Source organism: Barbatula barbatula (genome assembly GCF_947034865.1).
Source record: "Barbatula barbatula genome assembly, chromosome: 13".
NCBI lineage: Eukaryota > Metazoa > Chordata > Actinopteri > Cypriniformes > Nemacheilidae > Barbatula > Barbatula barbatula.
In genome coordinates this window covers 20,222,145-20,239,536 of record NC_136776.1, presented here as the reverse complement: position 1 = coordinate 20,239,536, position 17,392 = coordinate 20,222,145, and the positions used below count along the sequence as shown (strand labels likewise).

At 39.7% G+C, this 17,392-nt stretch overlaps 1 protein-coding gene across 1 annotated transcript in view; it reads right to left on the bottom strand.

Moving 5' to 3' along the window:
- Positions 1-17,392, bottom strand: part of lrp1ba (low density lipoprotein receptor-related protein 1Ba) — a gene marked incomplete at its 5' end in the record, with an annotated part of 152,716 nt that overhangs the window by 35,918 nt on the left and 99,406 nt on the right. Inside the window, 16 exons of the mRNA XM_079471794.1 lie at positions 305-504; positions 598-779; positions 3,886-4,008; positions 5,412-5,497; positions 6,402-6,585; positions 7,730-7,917; positions 8,635-8,775; positions 9,071-9,193; positions 9,295-9,423; positions 9,884-10,003; positions 12,386-12,508; positions 13,179-13,337; positions 13,448-13,561; positions 13,971-14,090; positions 14,896-15,024; positions 16,446-16,571. Coding sequence (XP_079327920.1) covers positions 305-504; positions 598-779; positions 3,886-4,008; positions 5,412-5,497; positions 6,402-6,585; positions 7,730-7,917; positions 8,635-8,775; positions 9,071-9,193; positions 9,295-9,423; positions 9,884-10,003; positions 12,386-12,508; positions 13,179-13,337; positions 13,448-13,561; positions 13,971-14,090; positions 14,896-15,024; positions 16,446-16,571 — 2,247 coding nt within the window. The remainder of the gene's footprint in view (positions 1-304; positions 505-597; positions 780-3,885; positions 4,009-5,411; positions 5,498-6,401; positions 6,586-7,729; positions 7,918-8,634; positions 8,776-9,070; positions 9,194-9,294; positions 9,424-9,883; positions 10,004-12,385; positions 12,509-13,178; positions 13,338-13,447; positions 13,562-13,970; positions 14,091-14,895; positions 15,025-16,445; positions 16,572-17,392) is intronic.

Below are 17,392 nucleotides of genomic sequence, written 5' to 3'. Positions count from 1 at the left end.
AAATACATTAAAATAGTCAAGAAAATAATAAAGAAATGACCATTTGGCATGGATAAATTATTTTATGCAAGTCATTATATTAGAAACATTATTATATATATATACATATATATATTATATAAAATATCTTTCTTTGTGTTCAGCGGAACAACTACATTTATACACATTTGGAACAACTTGATGATGAGTAAATGAAAACTAAATTGAAGTTTTTGGGTGAACTGTCCCTTTAACTATGAAGTGCAAGAAATGATCATGGGTTTCGATTATTGGGGAACAACGAAGAAACCGACTGAAAACATACCTTTGTGCCTTTTTGTACCATCCATATCAGAAAATAAGATATGGTTCTCATCCGACCAGTAGATTCTCTTGTTGATGTGATCAACGGTGAGAGCCGACGGGGCGTGTATCTCTTTATCTACGATGACGCGCGGCTTGCTACCGTCCATCCCCATTCTCCCGATGTTTGGCTGCTCGCAGCAGTCGATCCAGAACACATATCTGAGTCACCACAGAGGAACAATTTGGGATTTCAATTTGCTTGAGTTGATTCCTTTCTAATTCATGCAAGTCTTAAAAATGCGATTCCTTTACCCTGTTTGTGTGTCCAGAGCTAAAGCGGTCGGGTTTTTCAGTCTGGACTTGAGCAGTACAGTCGGGTAGAGTCCATTAGCTTTCGCCACCTCCAGGGTTTTTCTCTCTCCGTCACACCAGTACAAGTTCTTCCCGATCCAGTCGACAGCGAGAGCGCTTGGGACCGACGTCCTGTGAACCACCTGTAAAAACAACAAGGAGTGTTAGGCTAAGGCAGTCGTGCACGGTGGCACTTTTTTGGCTGGGAACAAACGCTTCCTGGCAGACTAGTTCTAGTTTTAGTATGAGATAGCGTAGCATTTAGCCAGCTAAGTAGCGAGTGCTTTAGACTCTCATAAAGGGATAGTTTACCCAAAAATGAAAACATAATTTCATCATTTACTCACCCTCATGTTATGACTTTCTTTCCTCTGCAGAACACTAAAGAAGATATTTTGAAGAATGTTGATAACCAAAGAACATCGACCCCTGCTGACTTCCATTGTATGGCCACAAAACCACACATTTCTCAAAGCATCTTCTTTTATGTTCTGCTGAAAAGTTTTGAAACATATGAAGGTGAACAACCGATGACTGAAGTTTTATTTTTGCTTGAACCATCCACAAGATAAACACCCCCACAAACAAAGCAGGTAGCATTTCACATCATTTCCCTGCTCTTACCGATAACGGAAATTGCTTGTTTGGCATAAACAAAACACTCTCCAGCTGGCGAATAAACTGTTGCGTTTAATCATTTTCACTCTTGGTTGCTGGTGCCCCCTGCCTAGTGCTTTTAAGAGTATGAGTTATATTTTACATGCTCTATCTCTCATAACCAGAGATGAATACTAAATACATTTCGCCTCGTGTGTGTCCGTACCATAAGCAGCAATTAAAACCATGTTTGCTGTGGTGACATACGCTGTCTTTTGAGATGTGCACATGCTTTCGCATCAATGTTACGCCACAGGATGAAAGTGTACACATTTATGATGTGATTTGTGTAAACAAATCGATAGCAAATCCAGTGAATTGAATTACATTTCATTTAAATGCACTATATAGTGACAGCTCCGTATGCGACAGACATACATACATAGACACAGCATTGGAACAACGTTGCGACAACGTCCATCTGACAAATTTCAACTGGTTTTAGAGGTCCAGTGTATGAAATATAGCAGCATCTAGTGGTGAGGTTGCGTATTGCAACCAACGGCTCACGCCACCCCTCCTTTTCAAAGCGCTACGGTGGCTGACACAGGACTAAGATGTCGTCACATTTTCACTTCTTCGTCAAAGAAGATAACGTATACACGAAACGAGCAGTTTGTCCGTTTAGGGGACCCGCGGTGTAGATAGAAATGACTAATTCTAAGATAATAAAGACATAACCTTTCATTATGTAAGGTCTTTATACACCTCTGAAGACATAGTTATGTATATAATATTGCATTTCTGTCAATCGATCCTCCAAAAAATGACACGTTGGACCATTAACAATTGTTGAATTGCAATAAAAAGCTAAACTAAAGCGAAAACATGTCAAACGCCCCGAACATTAGCAGCATGTGGTACATTTACTTTGCTAAAGATGCTAATAAATCTCCGCAAACGCATTTTCGTCCTATACGTTCAAAATGAAGTAGAGGTAACACTTTACAAGAATGTGTATTTGTTACCATTGATAAATGTATTAGCTAAAATGAAAAAACAACGAGCAATATAGTTGTCATCATTTATTCATCGGTAAATATTATTGAACGCCAATACAATCTTCATGTTAGTTCATTGTGCATTAAACTAATGTTAAGTTGCATCCTCTAATTTTACAAATGTAAACGCTGAAACGAGGCAAACGGCTAAAATACGCTACAAGACTTTTGCTCAGATTTTCAGCCTGGACTTGTTGCAGAAAGTCTCTGCCAGTCTGCAGATTGTATCACTTTGTGTTCCTATAAGAAACTTTAAAAAAGTGCATGATGAATATGTTCAGATTTTAAAAGTGCCGTAAAAGTATTGTTCACGTTAGCTAACGCATCAGCTAATGTTAACACATGCAACCTTTTTAAAGTCTTACCAAAGACGACTTATGATTTAACATTCCTCTCCAAATTGTTGTGTCACCTTTTCTCCCCCTCTCTCTTCCCGTGCTATAAAAATCTCTCATTATCTTAGTGTTGATGCGTTTTGCCTTTAACTTCGACATGGAGAGTGTGACTTCGCTGCTGAACTTTCATTGCCTTTTATAGAAGCGCTCGCTCTCTCGCTCTTATAGCACAGCATCATAAATCAGTTTAAGATCCAGAGTTCAATCAAAAGTAATGAGCCATTATGGCTCGATATTAAACATAATGAGCTCTGGCTGCCCAGCAGGCCAAGACTGGCACACTATGCCCGTTTTCTGCCCTGAGTAATACAGTATACACAAGGGCATTGATGAAGAGGAGTGTTTAGACAGATATATTCTCTTTCTCCTCTCTCACGCACACATTTTTCTTTTGTCTATGGACATAAACCTGGCTCATTCCTTATAATACACGCCAGGTCTGTTAGAAAAATCACGGCTTTTGTTTATTCGTTGAGCTGGAAACATCAATTGCACAATGGGTTACTATTATACATGTGGAACGTGTTCTCCCTTTTTGCAAGTTATTAAATTTGACTAAAAAATATACATAACTATAATGTAAATGAGTAAATGCATTTCAATATTTAAGCTACATTAGGTGCATAGAATTTACACGGATACATAAGTCGATACAATAATTTCATTCAATTGAAATTATAGTACTAATTCATATTTATTATTTTATTAACAACAATACACATTTATTACATAAGAATACAGAAGTAAAACTATTTGAAATGTTCCTACTGCAAAAGATATGATTATAATAATGATTTACATTAGGACCTACTACTTTTATTGTTAATATTCATAATAACAATGCTGTATTTATTATTATTATTTGCATTAGAAACATATCAAATAGTTACACTTCTGTATATCTTTGGCCCTCACAAATACAGTCAAACCTAAACGCACCAAAATCTCTTTTATCATCTATCAATGCAAGACTGGCTCAGCTCAGACCAGGATTGTCAATCCTTTTCAGAACACCATGCATTTCCGTGTCGGATTGATGTGAATATGCTTATTTCCCCGTGGAATCCATCAGTAACATAATGAAAATGGCTACAGGTGAGAGGAGTCAAATTTACCCACAGGCAGGGAGTATTTGCACATGTCAATCTGGGCCATTTCAAGAGTAATTTAACATAAACACACACTCCCAGATGTACCTTAAGGTCACTTCCGTTGAGACGCATGCGGTTTATTCTGCGTCCGCTGGGCCTGCTGGTGTCAATCCAATAGATCAACTCCTTCCTGGAGTCAAAGTCTAGAGAGATGACATTACTGAGCCCCTGAAGAGAGAGAGAGAGAAAAACAAGACATTCATATTTACATATTTACTCAAATAAGTATATTTAATTATGTATTACAATTATATTATTTAATAATTTAACAATAATAATTGTATATTTTAATGAGCCTCCTCTGTAAAAAAGTCACAGATTACTGTGATACCATATTAAAACGGATCAGGACATCAAAACAGACTCGGATGAAACATCATGGCGTCTTTACAGTCGACTCATTACAGCATCTACCCGGGGCTTTCATTTTCTCACTGCCATTCGGACTCGCTTTATTTGACTATTTTCAGATTTATGTCCCGTTCGAAATAAGTGCGAGACACACTCAGTCTGACAGAAACTTCCCATCATGCATCGCCGAGACCTGAGCCAATCACTTTCTCAGTAGGGGTCTCTCACATTCTCCTCTGTCTATTTCTCTCTCCGGTTCACTGGAAACCCCCCGCCGTGCTCAGATCTAATTTGCCGGACCAGACCTTTCAAATCAAACTGACGGAGTCGGTGACTGATGAATTAAGCCGAGCGTACATTTTTAACTGCTCTTTAAATGGCGAGACGCTCAATCTTGAACATGAGAGAGATTCTTATTTGTCGGATCCTGCGCGTGAGGAAACGTCGGGTCTTCATATGGGATTGAAGGCTTGCTTAAAGACCATGAATTCATTAATGATGACATAATACATTAAAGCAGTTAAATAAATGAGGCGGGCAACAAAAAGTCATGATGTGTATGTGATGAATATAAAGTCACTTTAAACTGTCTACTTTACTTTTTCTCAAAAGCAAAATCATTTTACAAAGTTATTTGTGTTGTATGGTGGGGCTTTAGGGGGGAAACATGTTTTATTAACAGTGTCAAATTGTAGTAACCACAGTTTTTGGCACATCGATTACAATTTGTACAACCATAGTTTTACTACAAATATCATGGATAAAATATGGTTACTGTAGTAAAAATGATTTAACTATACAGTTCTGGGGCACCTTTGACTAAATCTGATTGGTTTCAAGGATTCAAAGACATTTATACACATATGAAACAACTCGAAGGTGAGTAAATGAACACAGAATTTTCATGTTTTGGGTGAAGTATCCCTTTGAGTTGTTCATTTCAGTGTTACTTACTTACATGGACAACGATGAAGTGAAAATATTGCATCATTTGAAGAACAGGTGGCTCTTGATATTGTGTTTCCCTTAGAGCTTTCAGACATTATGAGCTCATTCATCTCTATATGTCACGACAAGTGTATTATTTTGAGCAAAATAAGAAGAACATTTAAAAAATAAACAAAACAAGGGGCAAAAAGAATCACAAAAGGACTGAATTATGAAAATGGGAGACTAATGCCTTAATGTGAAAACTATGTTTTCAATGATTTGTATCGTACCTGTTTCATAAGGGTGTAGTTGGACCCATCCAGACTGATCTTTCTGATCTCGTGATGGTCGGCAAGAATGAGAAAAGGCTCTTCCGCTAGAAAGCGAAGGAAAGAAATAAACAAATTTAAGAAGTATTTCTAAAATCAAGTATTTAAACAATTTAAAAAAAACGAGCATGAAAGATTCAAAAGATCTTGACGTAAGCAAACATCTTGATCTTGTTTCCATACTACCAGGAAGTCGGCCCTCCCTCGACCACACCTTCCATTTCAAACCCGTTACCCCGAAACATAGCCTTACCCTAATACTACATGCCAAATGTAAATTTAAATGAAACTAAAACAAAACATTATTCCATTATTATGGATCTATTTGGAAACCAAATACTTTTTAAGATACATGTTTGTGTTGCTGTATGGATTATTCTGCCTGCGACTTGAAATCGATTTCTCTCGAGCTGCCAACACCTGCGCCTCCACTTCCTGTCAAAAGCAGGACTTAGATACGTCAGTCAAACACAAATAGGGCTTTATTACTTGAGGTTGTGCGATTGAGTGGGTATATGTGCTTCTTGTGAGAGAGAGAGAGAGAGAGAGAGAGAGAGAGTAAGCCCCATACAAATACATGTGATGGAACACAAGACTACCACTGTACGTAGGCCTTACAAATATTGTTGTATTCTCAAATTTCTTAGTTCGGCTAATCTGCATGTTAGCGATGTTTGTGAGCATCCTCTAAATGTGTGTAGCTGCGTTTTACTGTATCTTTTATAAATAACTGCAGCCAGGTGCCATATGTCACATCTGGATCTGCTCTCGGCCAATCAGAGCTCACCTCCAGCTACCCAACTAATTGTCTACAGCATCACGTCGCTTTCTTCTAAATATAAGCCACAACGAGGCAATCTGAGGCGTTTCAGTGTTAATATGACCGTACAATCTTTGTAAGGGTCCACGGGATCTTATTTGCACCTGCTTCGCTAAATAGACAGGCTGTACCTGAGAGAGACCTGCAGCTCTGTGGGTTACTGGCGGATCGCTGGTACCCGTCGGCGCAGAGGCAGCGAAACGATCCGTAGGTGTTGATGCACTGATGGCTGCACGGAAAACTCTCGGAACATTCGTCGACGTCGATGCAAGTCCTGCCGTCGTTTTTGAGACGAAACCCAGGCCAGCACGTGCACTGGAGGAGAAGTAATAAACAAACATTTATAAAATCTCGCAAGAGAAGGCCATATTGTGCTTTAGTTTTAAAGTTAAGCATTTAGCAGACACTCCAGCATGATCTCATGAGAATTTGTGACTATTTTGTTGCTATTTCATATGAATTTGTATGAAGTGAATCCCTAAAGTTATTAAAGTTTACTCACACTTAAGCTGTTGAACGTTTCTGTAAATTGATATCAAATAAAATATACGTCTAAATATTCTTTGAAAAAATGTTTTGATTGACAAAAAACGAACATGAGAAGTGCTGCCTTAGCAATATACTCGATGCTGCGAAAGACGAATCAACTATCAAGCAATCTGAAAAGCACAGTCATGTTATCATACAACTCATTTCAATTCTCACCCAACAATGTCTATAGAGTCCGATTCATATTATTGAATGTTGAAGTGTATTTTAAACCCCAACCAAGCAACGAAAACAAAGCAACTAAACAAATATACGAAGTTTAGAAAAGTTAAAGTTTGGTCGTGTCGTGTCCTTCACTGTCGGTTTTAAAAGTCAGCGTGCCTGTCAAAGGACGGAGGCCAGTATTCCGAGACATCTGCCAAATGAATCTCCCCTATCTGCCAGTCACTGTGTGTGCACGCCTTTCCCCACTATAAACACACGACGAGTGTGTGTCTGCCTTACATGTCACTCCTGCTGTTCAAGATCTCAACAGCATGAGATTCTCACATTCCAGATACGTTTGCTAGTGAGTTTATAAACCCAACACACAAAGGTTAAACCGCGTAAAATGGTGAGAAATGAGATCATAGCATTCTGTCGGCTCACATTAAAAAGCGTGGACCCTGCTTTTGCTAGCTTCGTTTTATCTGTTTGGCATTAGGCTTACATTTGTGGAATGTGGAAAGCATTACCATGTAATATTACTTTGAACGTGTGCTTGCAAAGACTTTTGTAAATATTAGTCTAGGTGCTAAAACCTATAAGGATTTGTTGGACAAACAAAAACATTATTTACAGCCAGCAGATAAAAGCATTTCGGCATTTAGCATTTAGTAGTTTGTGTTTCTTCTGGTTTGTTTATTTTTTGTGCAGAATGTAACAAATAAACCGTCCTGAAAATTAAACACTAAAACACAACATCTCACACCTTGTATCCCACAGGTCGATCTTGGCAATCCTGCGAGCAGCCGCTGACTTTACGGTTTAAACATTCGTTAACGTTGCAGTTCCTTTCGTCCGAGCGATCCCCGCAGTCGTCATGGCGATTACAGACACTCCCCAGCGGAACGCAGCGACCGTTTGCACACATGAAAACCGAACCGTTGCACAAACTTTCTAAAACATGGAGCAGTGAGGAAAAAACGGGAGAAAGAAACAGATAAAAGTATTAGATGTAAAACATGTTATGTTTTCGTTTAGTATCAAAAGTTTTAAAACTAGTTATTTATCAGTGCAATATGCATCGGGTAAACAAAAATATTTGTGACCGTGTTGAAATGAATCCATTTCTACGTAAATTGTTACGAATGCAAACACAATATAAAAAAATGCTATTTAATTTCTGCATAGATCATTTTTCTCAAAGAACAGCTTCTGTCGCATTCAATTCAATGCAACAACTATTTTGGTGTAAATTGTTAGAAAAATGGAAATTCACAATTCATAAATACAACCCAGCATAAACGGCACATTTAAATCCATCTCAATTGGTCCAAACAACATTTCGGTGCAAACGTTAACACAAGCCAAAAATGTTTGCAAGCTCCTCACAAATTAACTTAATGTAATATTCCATCTAAAAAATAATATTAAAAATTAAACGATATCATGATGAGGTTGGCCAGGAACAGTGACAGCATCTGCTAACATTAATGGCATATGTTTGCCCTAAAACTAAAAGCGAGAGAAGAGGCGCCTCTCTGCCCTCCTCAGGTGGTACTGGCAGGGGAACAAGATGAAGGTGCAAGACCAGGTGTTCCGTCAGGTCCCATATGGGACGGGACAGAGGAACCTGTCAATCAACGAGTCGGGTGACATGCAAGAGGGACTCGCCTGCTGCGGAACATTTAGGGTTCAGTGGCAGCTCGTCTGATTGGTCGAGACAGTCGGGGAAGCCGTCGCACTCCCATTGGGCGCTGAGCAAACACCGCCCATCTGCGCAGCGGAACTCCTCCTCTTTGCATAAACGATACTCTGAAGAGACCGAAAAATATAGTTATGTTAAACATTGGCTTGACAAAATGATTGCATCACAAAACATCACAAAATGTGTAACTGCGCACAAACCTACCAAATCGAAACAAATAAGTCGTTATGAAACTGTGTGTTTATTATTAGATTTGAGGTTTGGGACAATCTATCCACTGAATCGTCTAATTAAACTAGTGCCAACGTAATTAAGACACAGTAAACGCAGACAGAGAAACCGATCGCAGAGGGATGGTCATTTTGACAGAGACTAATGCGTCAAGAAAATCGAGCTACCCACCGCATTCGAGAGACTCGTCCGAACCGTCGCCGCAGTCGTCGTCGTGGTCGCACACGAAACTCCGCGGGATACAATTCTGGTTCCGACACTGAAACGTGCTTTCCGTGCATGTGTTGTTTGGAGCTTTTGAGACATAGCAACAGCAAAGGACAGTCAGTCGTGCATTGGGATGAAAGACAGCTTTAGAAATACGTATTTGTTTTCGAGAAGACAGTGAAAACTACCACAGCCGGCTACTGCGAGTTCATCACTGCCATCGGGACAATCTCTCTCCCCATCACACAACCAATTCCTGGGTACACAGGCGTAGGAGCCTGGACAACTAAAGAGACCAGGAGCACATGTTACCAAACCTGCAGAGAGAGAGAGAAAGAGAGAGAGAGAGAGAGAGAGAGAGAGAGAGAGAGAGAGAGAGAGAAAGAGAGTCAGACACATTTTCCCGAACCCCCAATCTCAAGCCAACACTGTGTCATTAATGAATATTCATGTGTTTTGAGAAAACGAGCTGCATTTAATCTTTGACACCGAGGAAATTATCAAACGTCTGCCAGACGCAGACTTCCGCCAACATGGAAAAGTTTAATCAACCTTTAAGCATTGTCTCGAGAACTTGTTTAAAAACCTGCTTGTGTTTGACCTCTGTGGCACCTCTGTTTTTTCAGCTCTATAAGCAAAGCGCTCCCATAAATTCGCAACGATGATGAAAGCGCAGCCCAGTTTTCCTTCCTGCTTCATTTACGCTGATTTATATCTTTCCTCTCAAAAGTCATTCGTTCTGTGTCCTAAATGTACATTTGCGCCGCTCGGTTTTACCGCAAACTTCCTCGCTCTCGTCCAATCCATCACCGCAGTCGTCCTCCCCGTCGCAGACCCATTGTTTGGCGATGCACCTGTTTTTCGAGCAGGCGAACTGGTTCCAAAGGCACGATGAATCTGTGGGGGGGTTAAACTGTTCAGATCAATCAGAATCTGAAACGAATATTTCTTGAAAATTGCACACTTTGTTGTGGATGACACACATGGCCCCTATATTGCTTTTTAAAGAAAATCTAAATTAAATTTTTATCACAATATTATATTTTCTATGCATCGAAGATGGTTTTTTTAAATAAGTACAGGTTCAGAATGATGTGAGGGTGAATAAATGACAAAAGATTTTATTATCTGAAAATTACTTTCCCCTTAAAACGCTTTGTTTTTCCATTAAAGACTTTATCTGTTTGTCTGTCAAAACAGAGACGACAATATTCGTGCCCCACAATAAGCAAAAGAAAACTGAAAGGTTGATGAATACATTTCAACGGTTACAGTGTAAGTCCGCCCATGAAAGTCAAATGCAGTGCGATAACTCCGGAGAACTGGAGAAGTTAAACAAGGTGGCATTTAAAAGCAGAGAAATAGATCATATCTGTGCACCCTTTCGCCCTTGTTGGGATGAGAGATTTAACTTTAAAAGTGCTTGCGAGCAGGAACGCCGTCCAAAATAATTGTCCACTGGCGCACATGCACAAAAGCAGTGAAGGTGCGGGGCAAAGATGCTTCTATCAGCATTATGGCGTGAGGGCCGAATGTTTGTTTTCTTGCCTCTGCCATCGATTTTGTGATATCTCTGCAAGCCACTGGGGTTGTGAAAAACACAAGGTCAGAAAAACAGAAGCAGAAAGGTTTTTAATTCTGCTGTTATTCACTCGACCATAAAGTCTCGGTTTAGTGGAATCAAACGTTTTTGAAGAATCTTCATGTGGGTTCTCCATTCAATGGCAGTCAATGGCCATGAGTGTTAAATGGATGTTTCACCCAACAATACAAATTCTGCCATCATTAATTCATCCCTGTGTCATTCAAAAACTGTTAATGACAAAAGAAAACATTTTGAGAAATGTTTCGGCGGTTTTGTGTTTATACAATGAACGTCAATGGGGTCAATGATATTCAGTTACCAAAGTTCTTCAAAATATCTTCAATTGTGTTCTGCAGAAGACTGAAAGTCACACAGGGGTGTGTTTCCCAAAAGCATCGTTGGTCACTAGACAGAGAAACTAAAAATCTAAAATATATACAAATTCAATTTGAACTTTTAGTTTCTCAGGAAAATAATAGTAGACGTCATTACTCGACCCTGAGTGGCGTCATCAACTAGATTGCTGAACCAACTTGGTTCAAACAATGGATCTCCGACAGAGCTTTCTTTGGTTTCGGGAAACAGTCGTAACTACATTGTTCACCAGTGAGTTATGTCGTTGTTTGGAAACGCAACCGAGGTTTGGAATGACAAAAATGTGTTTGAATAATGAAATTATATACATTTTGGGGAAGCTTTCCCTTTAAACAGGTTTGATTTGAGTACATGAGGACAATTATACGGTACAAAGTCATTCCATTCAGCCGGTGTGAATTTTACAACCAGCACTATACGTAGCAGAAAGGCAAATAAGCTCTAGTGTGTTTGTCAAGGATACATTACTTCTGTTATCTGGTCAGTGAAAACAAGGCCACAGGAGTTTCCTTCACATATTGGTTCTCTTGTTGAGAACACAGTGCTTTGAAGCAGAACCCATAAGATCCACCAACTCTCAGGATCAAAACAATGACCAGATGCAGCAGGAAGGAGCGAAGCCCTTTAAGACCCAATATCTCATCACACTTTTCTGAACTTCCAACCCCACAGTGCTGCTCGGACTATGTAGTCTTGCCAAAACTGTCAGAACTTCTAAGGCGGTGTGAGTTCATATCAGTTTTAAGAGTGACTGGATTTACAAGAATATTACAATAATCGCTTTTATCATTCAGCGAATCGAAATGATGTTTTACGGTTAACTGCAAATAAACAGCTCAACAGTATCAATCAATCATAGGGAGATAAACACGGTTTTGACAGCAAAAATGCTCCCTGTTTCTAATGTATTTAAAATTCCAATGTGTCAACACCAGGGCTGCATCAAACATTTTATTTGGTACATTAAGTTACAACTTAATGGCAAAAAAACGGTCAAAAGAAAAAGAAAAACAATTTCATAGTTCAACAAGTGATTACTCCATGCAGACGCATAATACCACCAGATGTGATTATAAGAGTTTGGCTGGAATTACGAACAAATCAAGTCAAATGTAAGACAAGAAACCAAGCGTAACATTTCTATAAAAAGAGACGTTTAAAGAATGTAACACGTTAGGCACATACAAGACACGTTCTGCAGATCTTCGTGGCAAAATACAACTTTAAATTCAGATGCTGATGGTAATGCGTGACTAGACAATAAATAAGACTTTAGACATGAATATACACATTAGGATGACAAAGATGGTGGCACTCACCGCATTGAAATTCGTCAGCTCCGTCCTCACAATCCTTCTGTCCGTCGCACAACCAAACCCTGGAAATGCAGTTTCCGCTGGGACACGCGAAGTGGCCGTCTTCACACGTTTGTATCTTAGACACTGAGAGACGACAACAGCAAAACATTTTATTTAGGGAAGGTGTTGAAATACTGTAGTGTAGTTTTTTTTGGCAGGAATCAGAAAAAAATGATTCGCGATTCTAACTCGCATTGAAAGAGTCAAAGATAGTGAAAAGCATAATAAATCAGAAGTTAAATATTCGAAGATAATATTTTCCCAAAAAAGAAACAAATGAGAAATGATGTCAATTTGTCAACTTATTTTGATGTGGCTATAAATTTGTGTTTGGTCGTTGGCAGAAATCAGGTCAAAGAATGTCGTCATCTTCAAGAGACTCATCTTAAAATCTCTATTAAAGATGAATTTTCGAAAGATCTGTTTACTAAAAAGCATAACAATTACACACGCAAAAAAAAGAAACCTCAACCACTGCTCAACCATAAATATTCATTGACGAAACGGGACCTCAAAAATCGAAACACATCACTTCTAAATATTTTGCAGAACTCATCTTGGCAATGTTTCAGAACACCAGTCAAACACTGACGTGACTCTTTCGTTTTCTCAGTAACGTATTACAATACAATACAGATACAATACAGTCAAACATTTGCTTTTGTTCACATCCGGACTTTTAATTCTACCGTGACAGCATTCAGCTTTGTAAACAAGGGACAGAAAGACTGACAAAGAATGCAATCCCATCTACCGTGGCAGTTTATTTCATCTGCATAATCTCCGCAATCATTGGCTCCGTCGCACAACCAGGAAGTATGGACGCACAGCGACGTGGAGTTGCAGTTCAGAAACGTCTCGCCCTTGCTGACGCGAGCGCCCAGCCTATAGTATTCCACGCAGTCTGTGCTGTCTGGATAGGGAGGATAGCGAGGAGTGTGTTTCGCACGTGAGGTAACACGTACACAAACAGGTCTGCTAAAAGTGTAAACAAGCTAGCGCCTTCACGCATGCTTATCTTACTGCAGTTTTTCTCGTCCGAGGCGTCAGCGCAGTCGATGACCTGATTACACCAAGATGACAGCGGGACGCAGGAGCCATCTGCGCAACGCCGTTCGGAGGACAAACACGAGGAACCTGCAAACAATGACGATGACAATAAAGCTTGAGTTAGCATACTATCTAAAGAATATCTAAAGATTGAGTTATAGTTTGTTTACCCCTGACTTAATTCTGGTATTATTTTGTATATTGTTTATTTCTAATGCTACATACACTTCCATCATGTATCACAAGCGAGACTGTTGTAATTGGAATTCTGCAAAGCGTGGTGGTGGAGATCTGTGGTTTGTGTGGTCTACATTATAGATGTGTTTCTTCATTAAAGCTTAATGTTGTTATTTAGATGTTTGGGTGAGGTGAGAACTCAAAGGTTTATTGATTGATCGAGTGAATTTCTCATGAGAATATATCAGGATGAGGACAAACTACAAGTCGTGGATTGACCGACACACAGTGTTTCACAATTATCAGACGTAAAACTCACTGTTACAGTAAACTTCATCTGAATTATCCCCACAGTCGTTCACGCCGTTGCAGAACCGATGCTTGGCGACACAGCGCTGGTTATAACATGATTTAAAGCCTTGTCGGCAGTTTCGGTTTTCTAGAAAACAACAAAAGAATCAAGAACTTTTCAACAGCATCTGTATTGTTTCTCAACTGCTGAGATACGACCTATAAAATAGATCAGAAGTCTGTTCCGAAAGAGGAGATTTTTAAATCTTTTGGTGATGACATCAATGCCTGGGCGGCCCATCAAACGTATTTTTATATGTTGACGCAAACTAATCTGTCACTTCGTAGAAACCAGATTAGACGCCAACAAATAAGGATTGCCTGATAGAAGTTTACCCTTGAAAATCAGGTTTTAATAAAATGTGTCCCTCATTAGGAAAATCTATTACGGGTTCAAAATAAAGACAAAATACAGCAGACTTTAGTGTGCAGTGTATATCTGCCCGCTAAAGGCATTACAATTTTGTTCTTATTTAAAAGTAAATGCATACACAGATAAATACTAATAATTGTAAATTATTGTGCATATTAGATTCACGGCAATATCAACAAAATAGAATAACTGACTTTAAAAGCTATTTTGTTCACTTCTACACCAACATTTCTAGTATCAAATTGCGATGCCCTTATGTTACATTTGGGTCCTGAGGAAAAACCAGTTGAGAACCACTGTTTAATAAACACTGTGCTTTCAAAAGTAAAGAGAGAGAGAGAGTCAGCCTGTCTCATCACTAGCTCTCATTGCTTTTTTGGCAGGCTGCTCTTAGCTCGCCTCATTAGCCCCAGTCACAAGAGAATGAGAAGACCTTCTACATTTCTGTAGATTCCTTCATTCTGCTCAGATTTGTAACCCGAGGGCTACAACCCAGCACCCCGCCTGATTGGGTTCTTACCGCAATACTGCATTTTCTCATCCGACCTGTCTTTGCAGTGAGCGATGCCATCGCATGTCTGCTGGTAGTCGATACATTCGCCGTTCCCGCACTGGAACTCCAAATGGATGTTACAAGAGGAGTTCATGGCTAAAAAACAAGACGAAAAAGGCTTTGTAGAGTTTTGACGTGCCGTGCTGATGCAATGATTGGGGATGGGGTCATTTCGACGACCAGGATACACTCAATAAACATTAAACGTTAAGAACTCGGACTCTAATCCATCTCAGCGATCTCAATTCATGAACACTGAATTTAAACCGCATTATGGATTAAGAAACCAGACTTTGAATTTAGATCTTAATCCGGTTCTAAAATTGGAACTCTGAGCAAGTAAAACTGGAACCGCAATGTAGATTTAGAAACCATAGTTAGACATTAAATCTTAATTAAGTTTAAAAACTAAACAGAATCGAATCACAGTATTCTGCACCTCATGAATATTCATCGCCAAACATGGAGGATGACAGGCCATATACAATTCGTTTAGATTCTGAAATTCTAGCATAGCGTCCGGTGACGCATCATTGAAAGTCATGAGAACAGGACGCATCTCTCTACATGTGCTTTATCGTAAGAATCTCATCTCATCGCGTTTGGTTAGGATGCGGTGTTAGAATTCAGATTTAAATTCTAGATTTATAATCTAGCAAAACACAATCTGAACCACATTGTAGATTTAGAATGCAAATTTAGAATTCAGAAACTAAATAGATTCAAAAACCTAAAACAGAGTAAACAGAATCCGATTCACAGGCTAGATTTACAATGTAAATAAGCATCTGCATTACCCTGTATTCACAATCCAGATTCGTGGCATCGTATTTATTCTGGACACAGAATCTCTCGACTTTCTTTCTAGCTCACTAACCCGGTTTTATTAAGAACAATTGAACTGGTTGGGGGTATAAGCAAAGGTTATGGCACTTAAGGTTGTAAGGGCAGACTTGCTGCTAGATTTCTGTTGCAATCTTTTCTTGGAGTTATTTCTTTCACTAAGCTAATAGTGGCTGTTCTGTCCCACTTCTCCTCTGTTCCTCAGCTTCCCGTCACCAGCCCCGGGGCTTCACAGACCTAAACGTACGTTATGAATTTCAATTCAGACCCAGTCCGTTACTAAACTATGTTTCTCTGTCACAAAACTCTTCTTTCATCACCTGTATTCCCGGGCGAATCATCTGATGTTTGGTCAATGTTAAGAGATTAAAATGCTTGTGAATCTATTCTCTGAGAGATGTTTATCAGTTGTCATGTGATGTTCCGATAAGAAACCAAAGTCTGTGAAAGTTGTCCAGAAGTCAAACTGCTTTGGGTTGGAATCAACCCTATCATCCTGTTTTTGACGCCAATTTATCAAACAAAGCTGCACATTTCAGGCACTTAGTAAGCCTGTATGTTAATCAAGTTCTGGTGTGAAAAAAACTTTCGAGCGCGTTCAGGAATTAGTTCACATGAATGTTGACTGAGAAAGAGTGAGAGACAGAGAAAGGGAGAGAGCAGACAGGACTTACATACACATCTGTTATCGTCCAGTAATATCCGTTCCCCGCGGCAACTACAGTTTACCACACCGAGCGGGGTCAGAAGGCAAAGGTCGTGGCACCCTCCGTTGTTGACGCTGCAGGGGGACGACTCGCCTGAAAGTATAAAGAAATCCCAGATGACACATCACATGCACCGTCTTTGCTTCCATATACAAATCGCGACCGAGTGGGAACCTTTCTTAATGCTTCAAATAGATATTTTTAGTGATGCTGAAAAAGTGTGGCCATTCCTGCATTGCCAGTCCGAGGTTCGGACTTCTCAGCGGGTGTGAGTTTGAACTGTGTTTGGCACACATGTTGGCGAGGCGTGTGGGTCTCTGAACCACCCTGCCCTATCTCCTCACACACTCCTGACATACTCCAGAGCCTTGGGATGAATATATTCCCCGCACAAATGGCTGAGATTCAAATGAGTGCACCGGGCCAGCATCTTTCACCATAGCGACAAAAGGCTTCAGTACTGGGAGCGTTTCGCTTATTATTGGATGTAGCTTTAAATAGCATGAACTCTTCAACGGCTGTTTCCTGTTGACGTTTATTAAGGAATGTTTTTTAGTTTGAGCAAATGCCATTGCAGATGGTTACCTCACTCTTAACGGTGAAGGTAACTCTTTTTGTCTAGCAACATTGACCCAATCAGACGACATGTTGTAACATCATGGGACGTATCGAGTTATCACTAACAAGTATTGAACTCATGTACTTGGCATCGCCAGCATCATACTCTACCAGCTGAGCCGTGTTTGGGAATTTCACATCCCCGTACAAACAAATTCCCGTGATGGCTTCGTCTGTGCAATATAGATAGGAGGGACTGTGGCCACGAAGGTCCAAATCTCATCCAGGATGAAAACGGCACCATTCACGCTCCCGCATGCCAAACATCTAAGCTGCTTCCATTAGACTCATTTGAA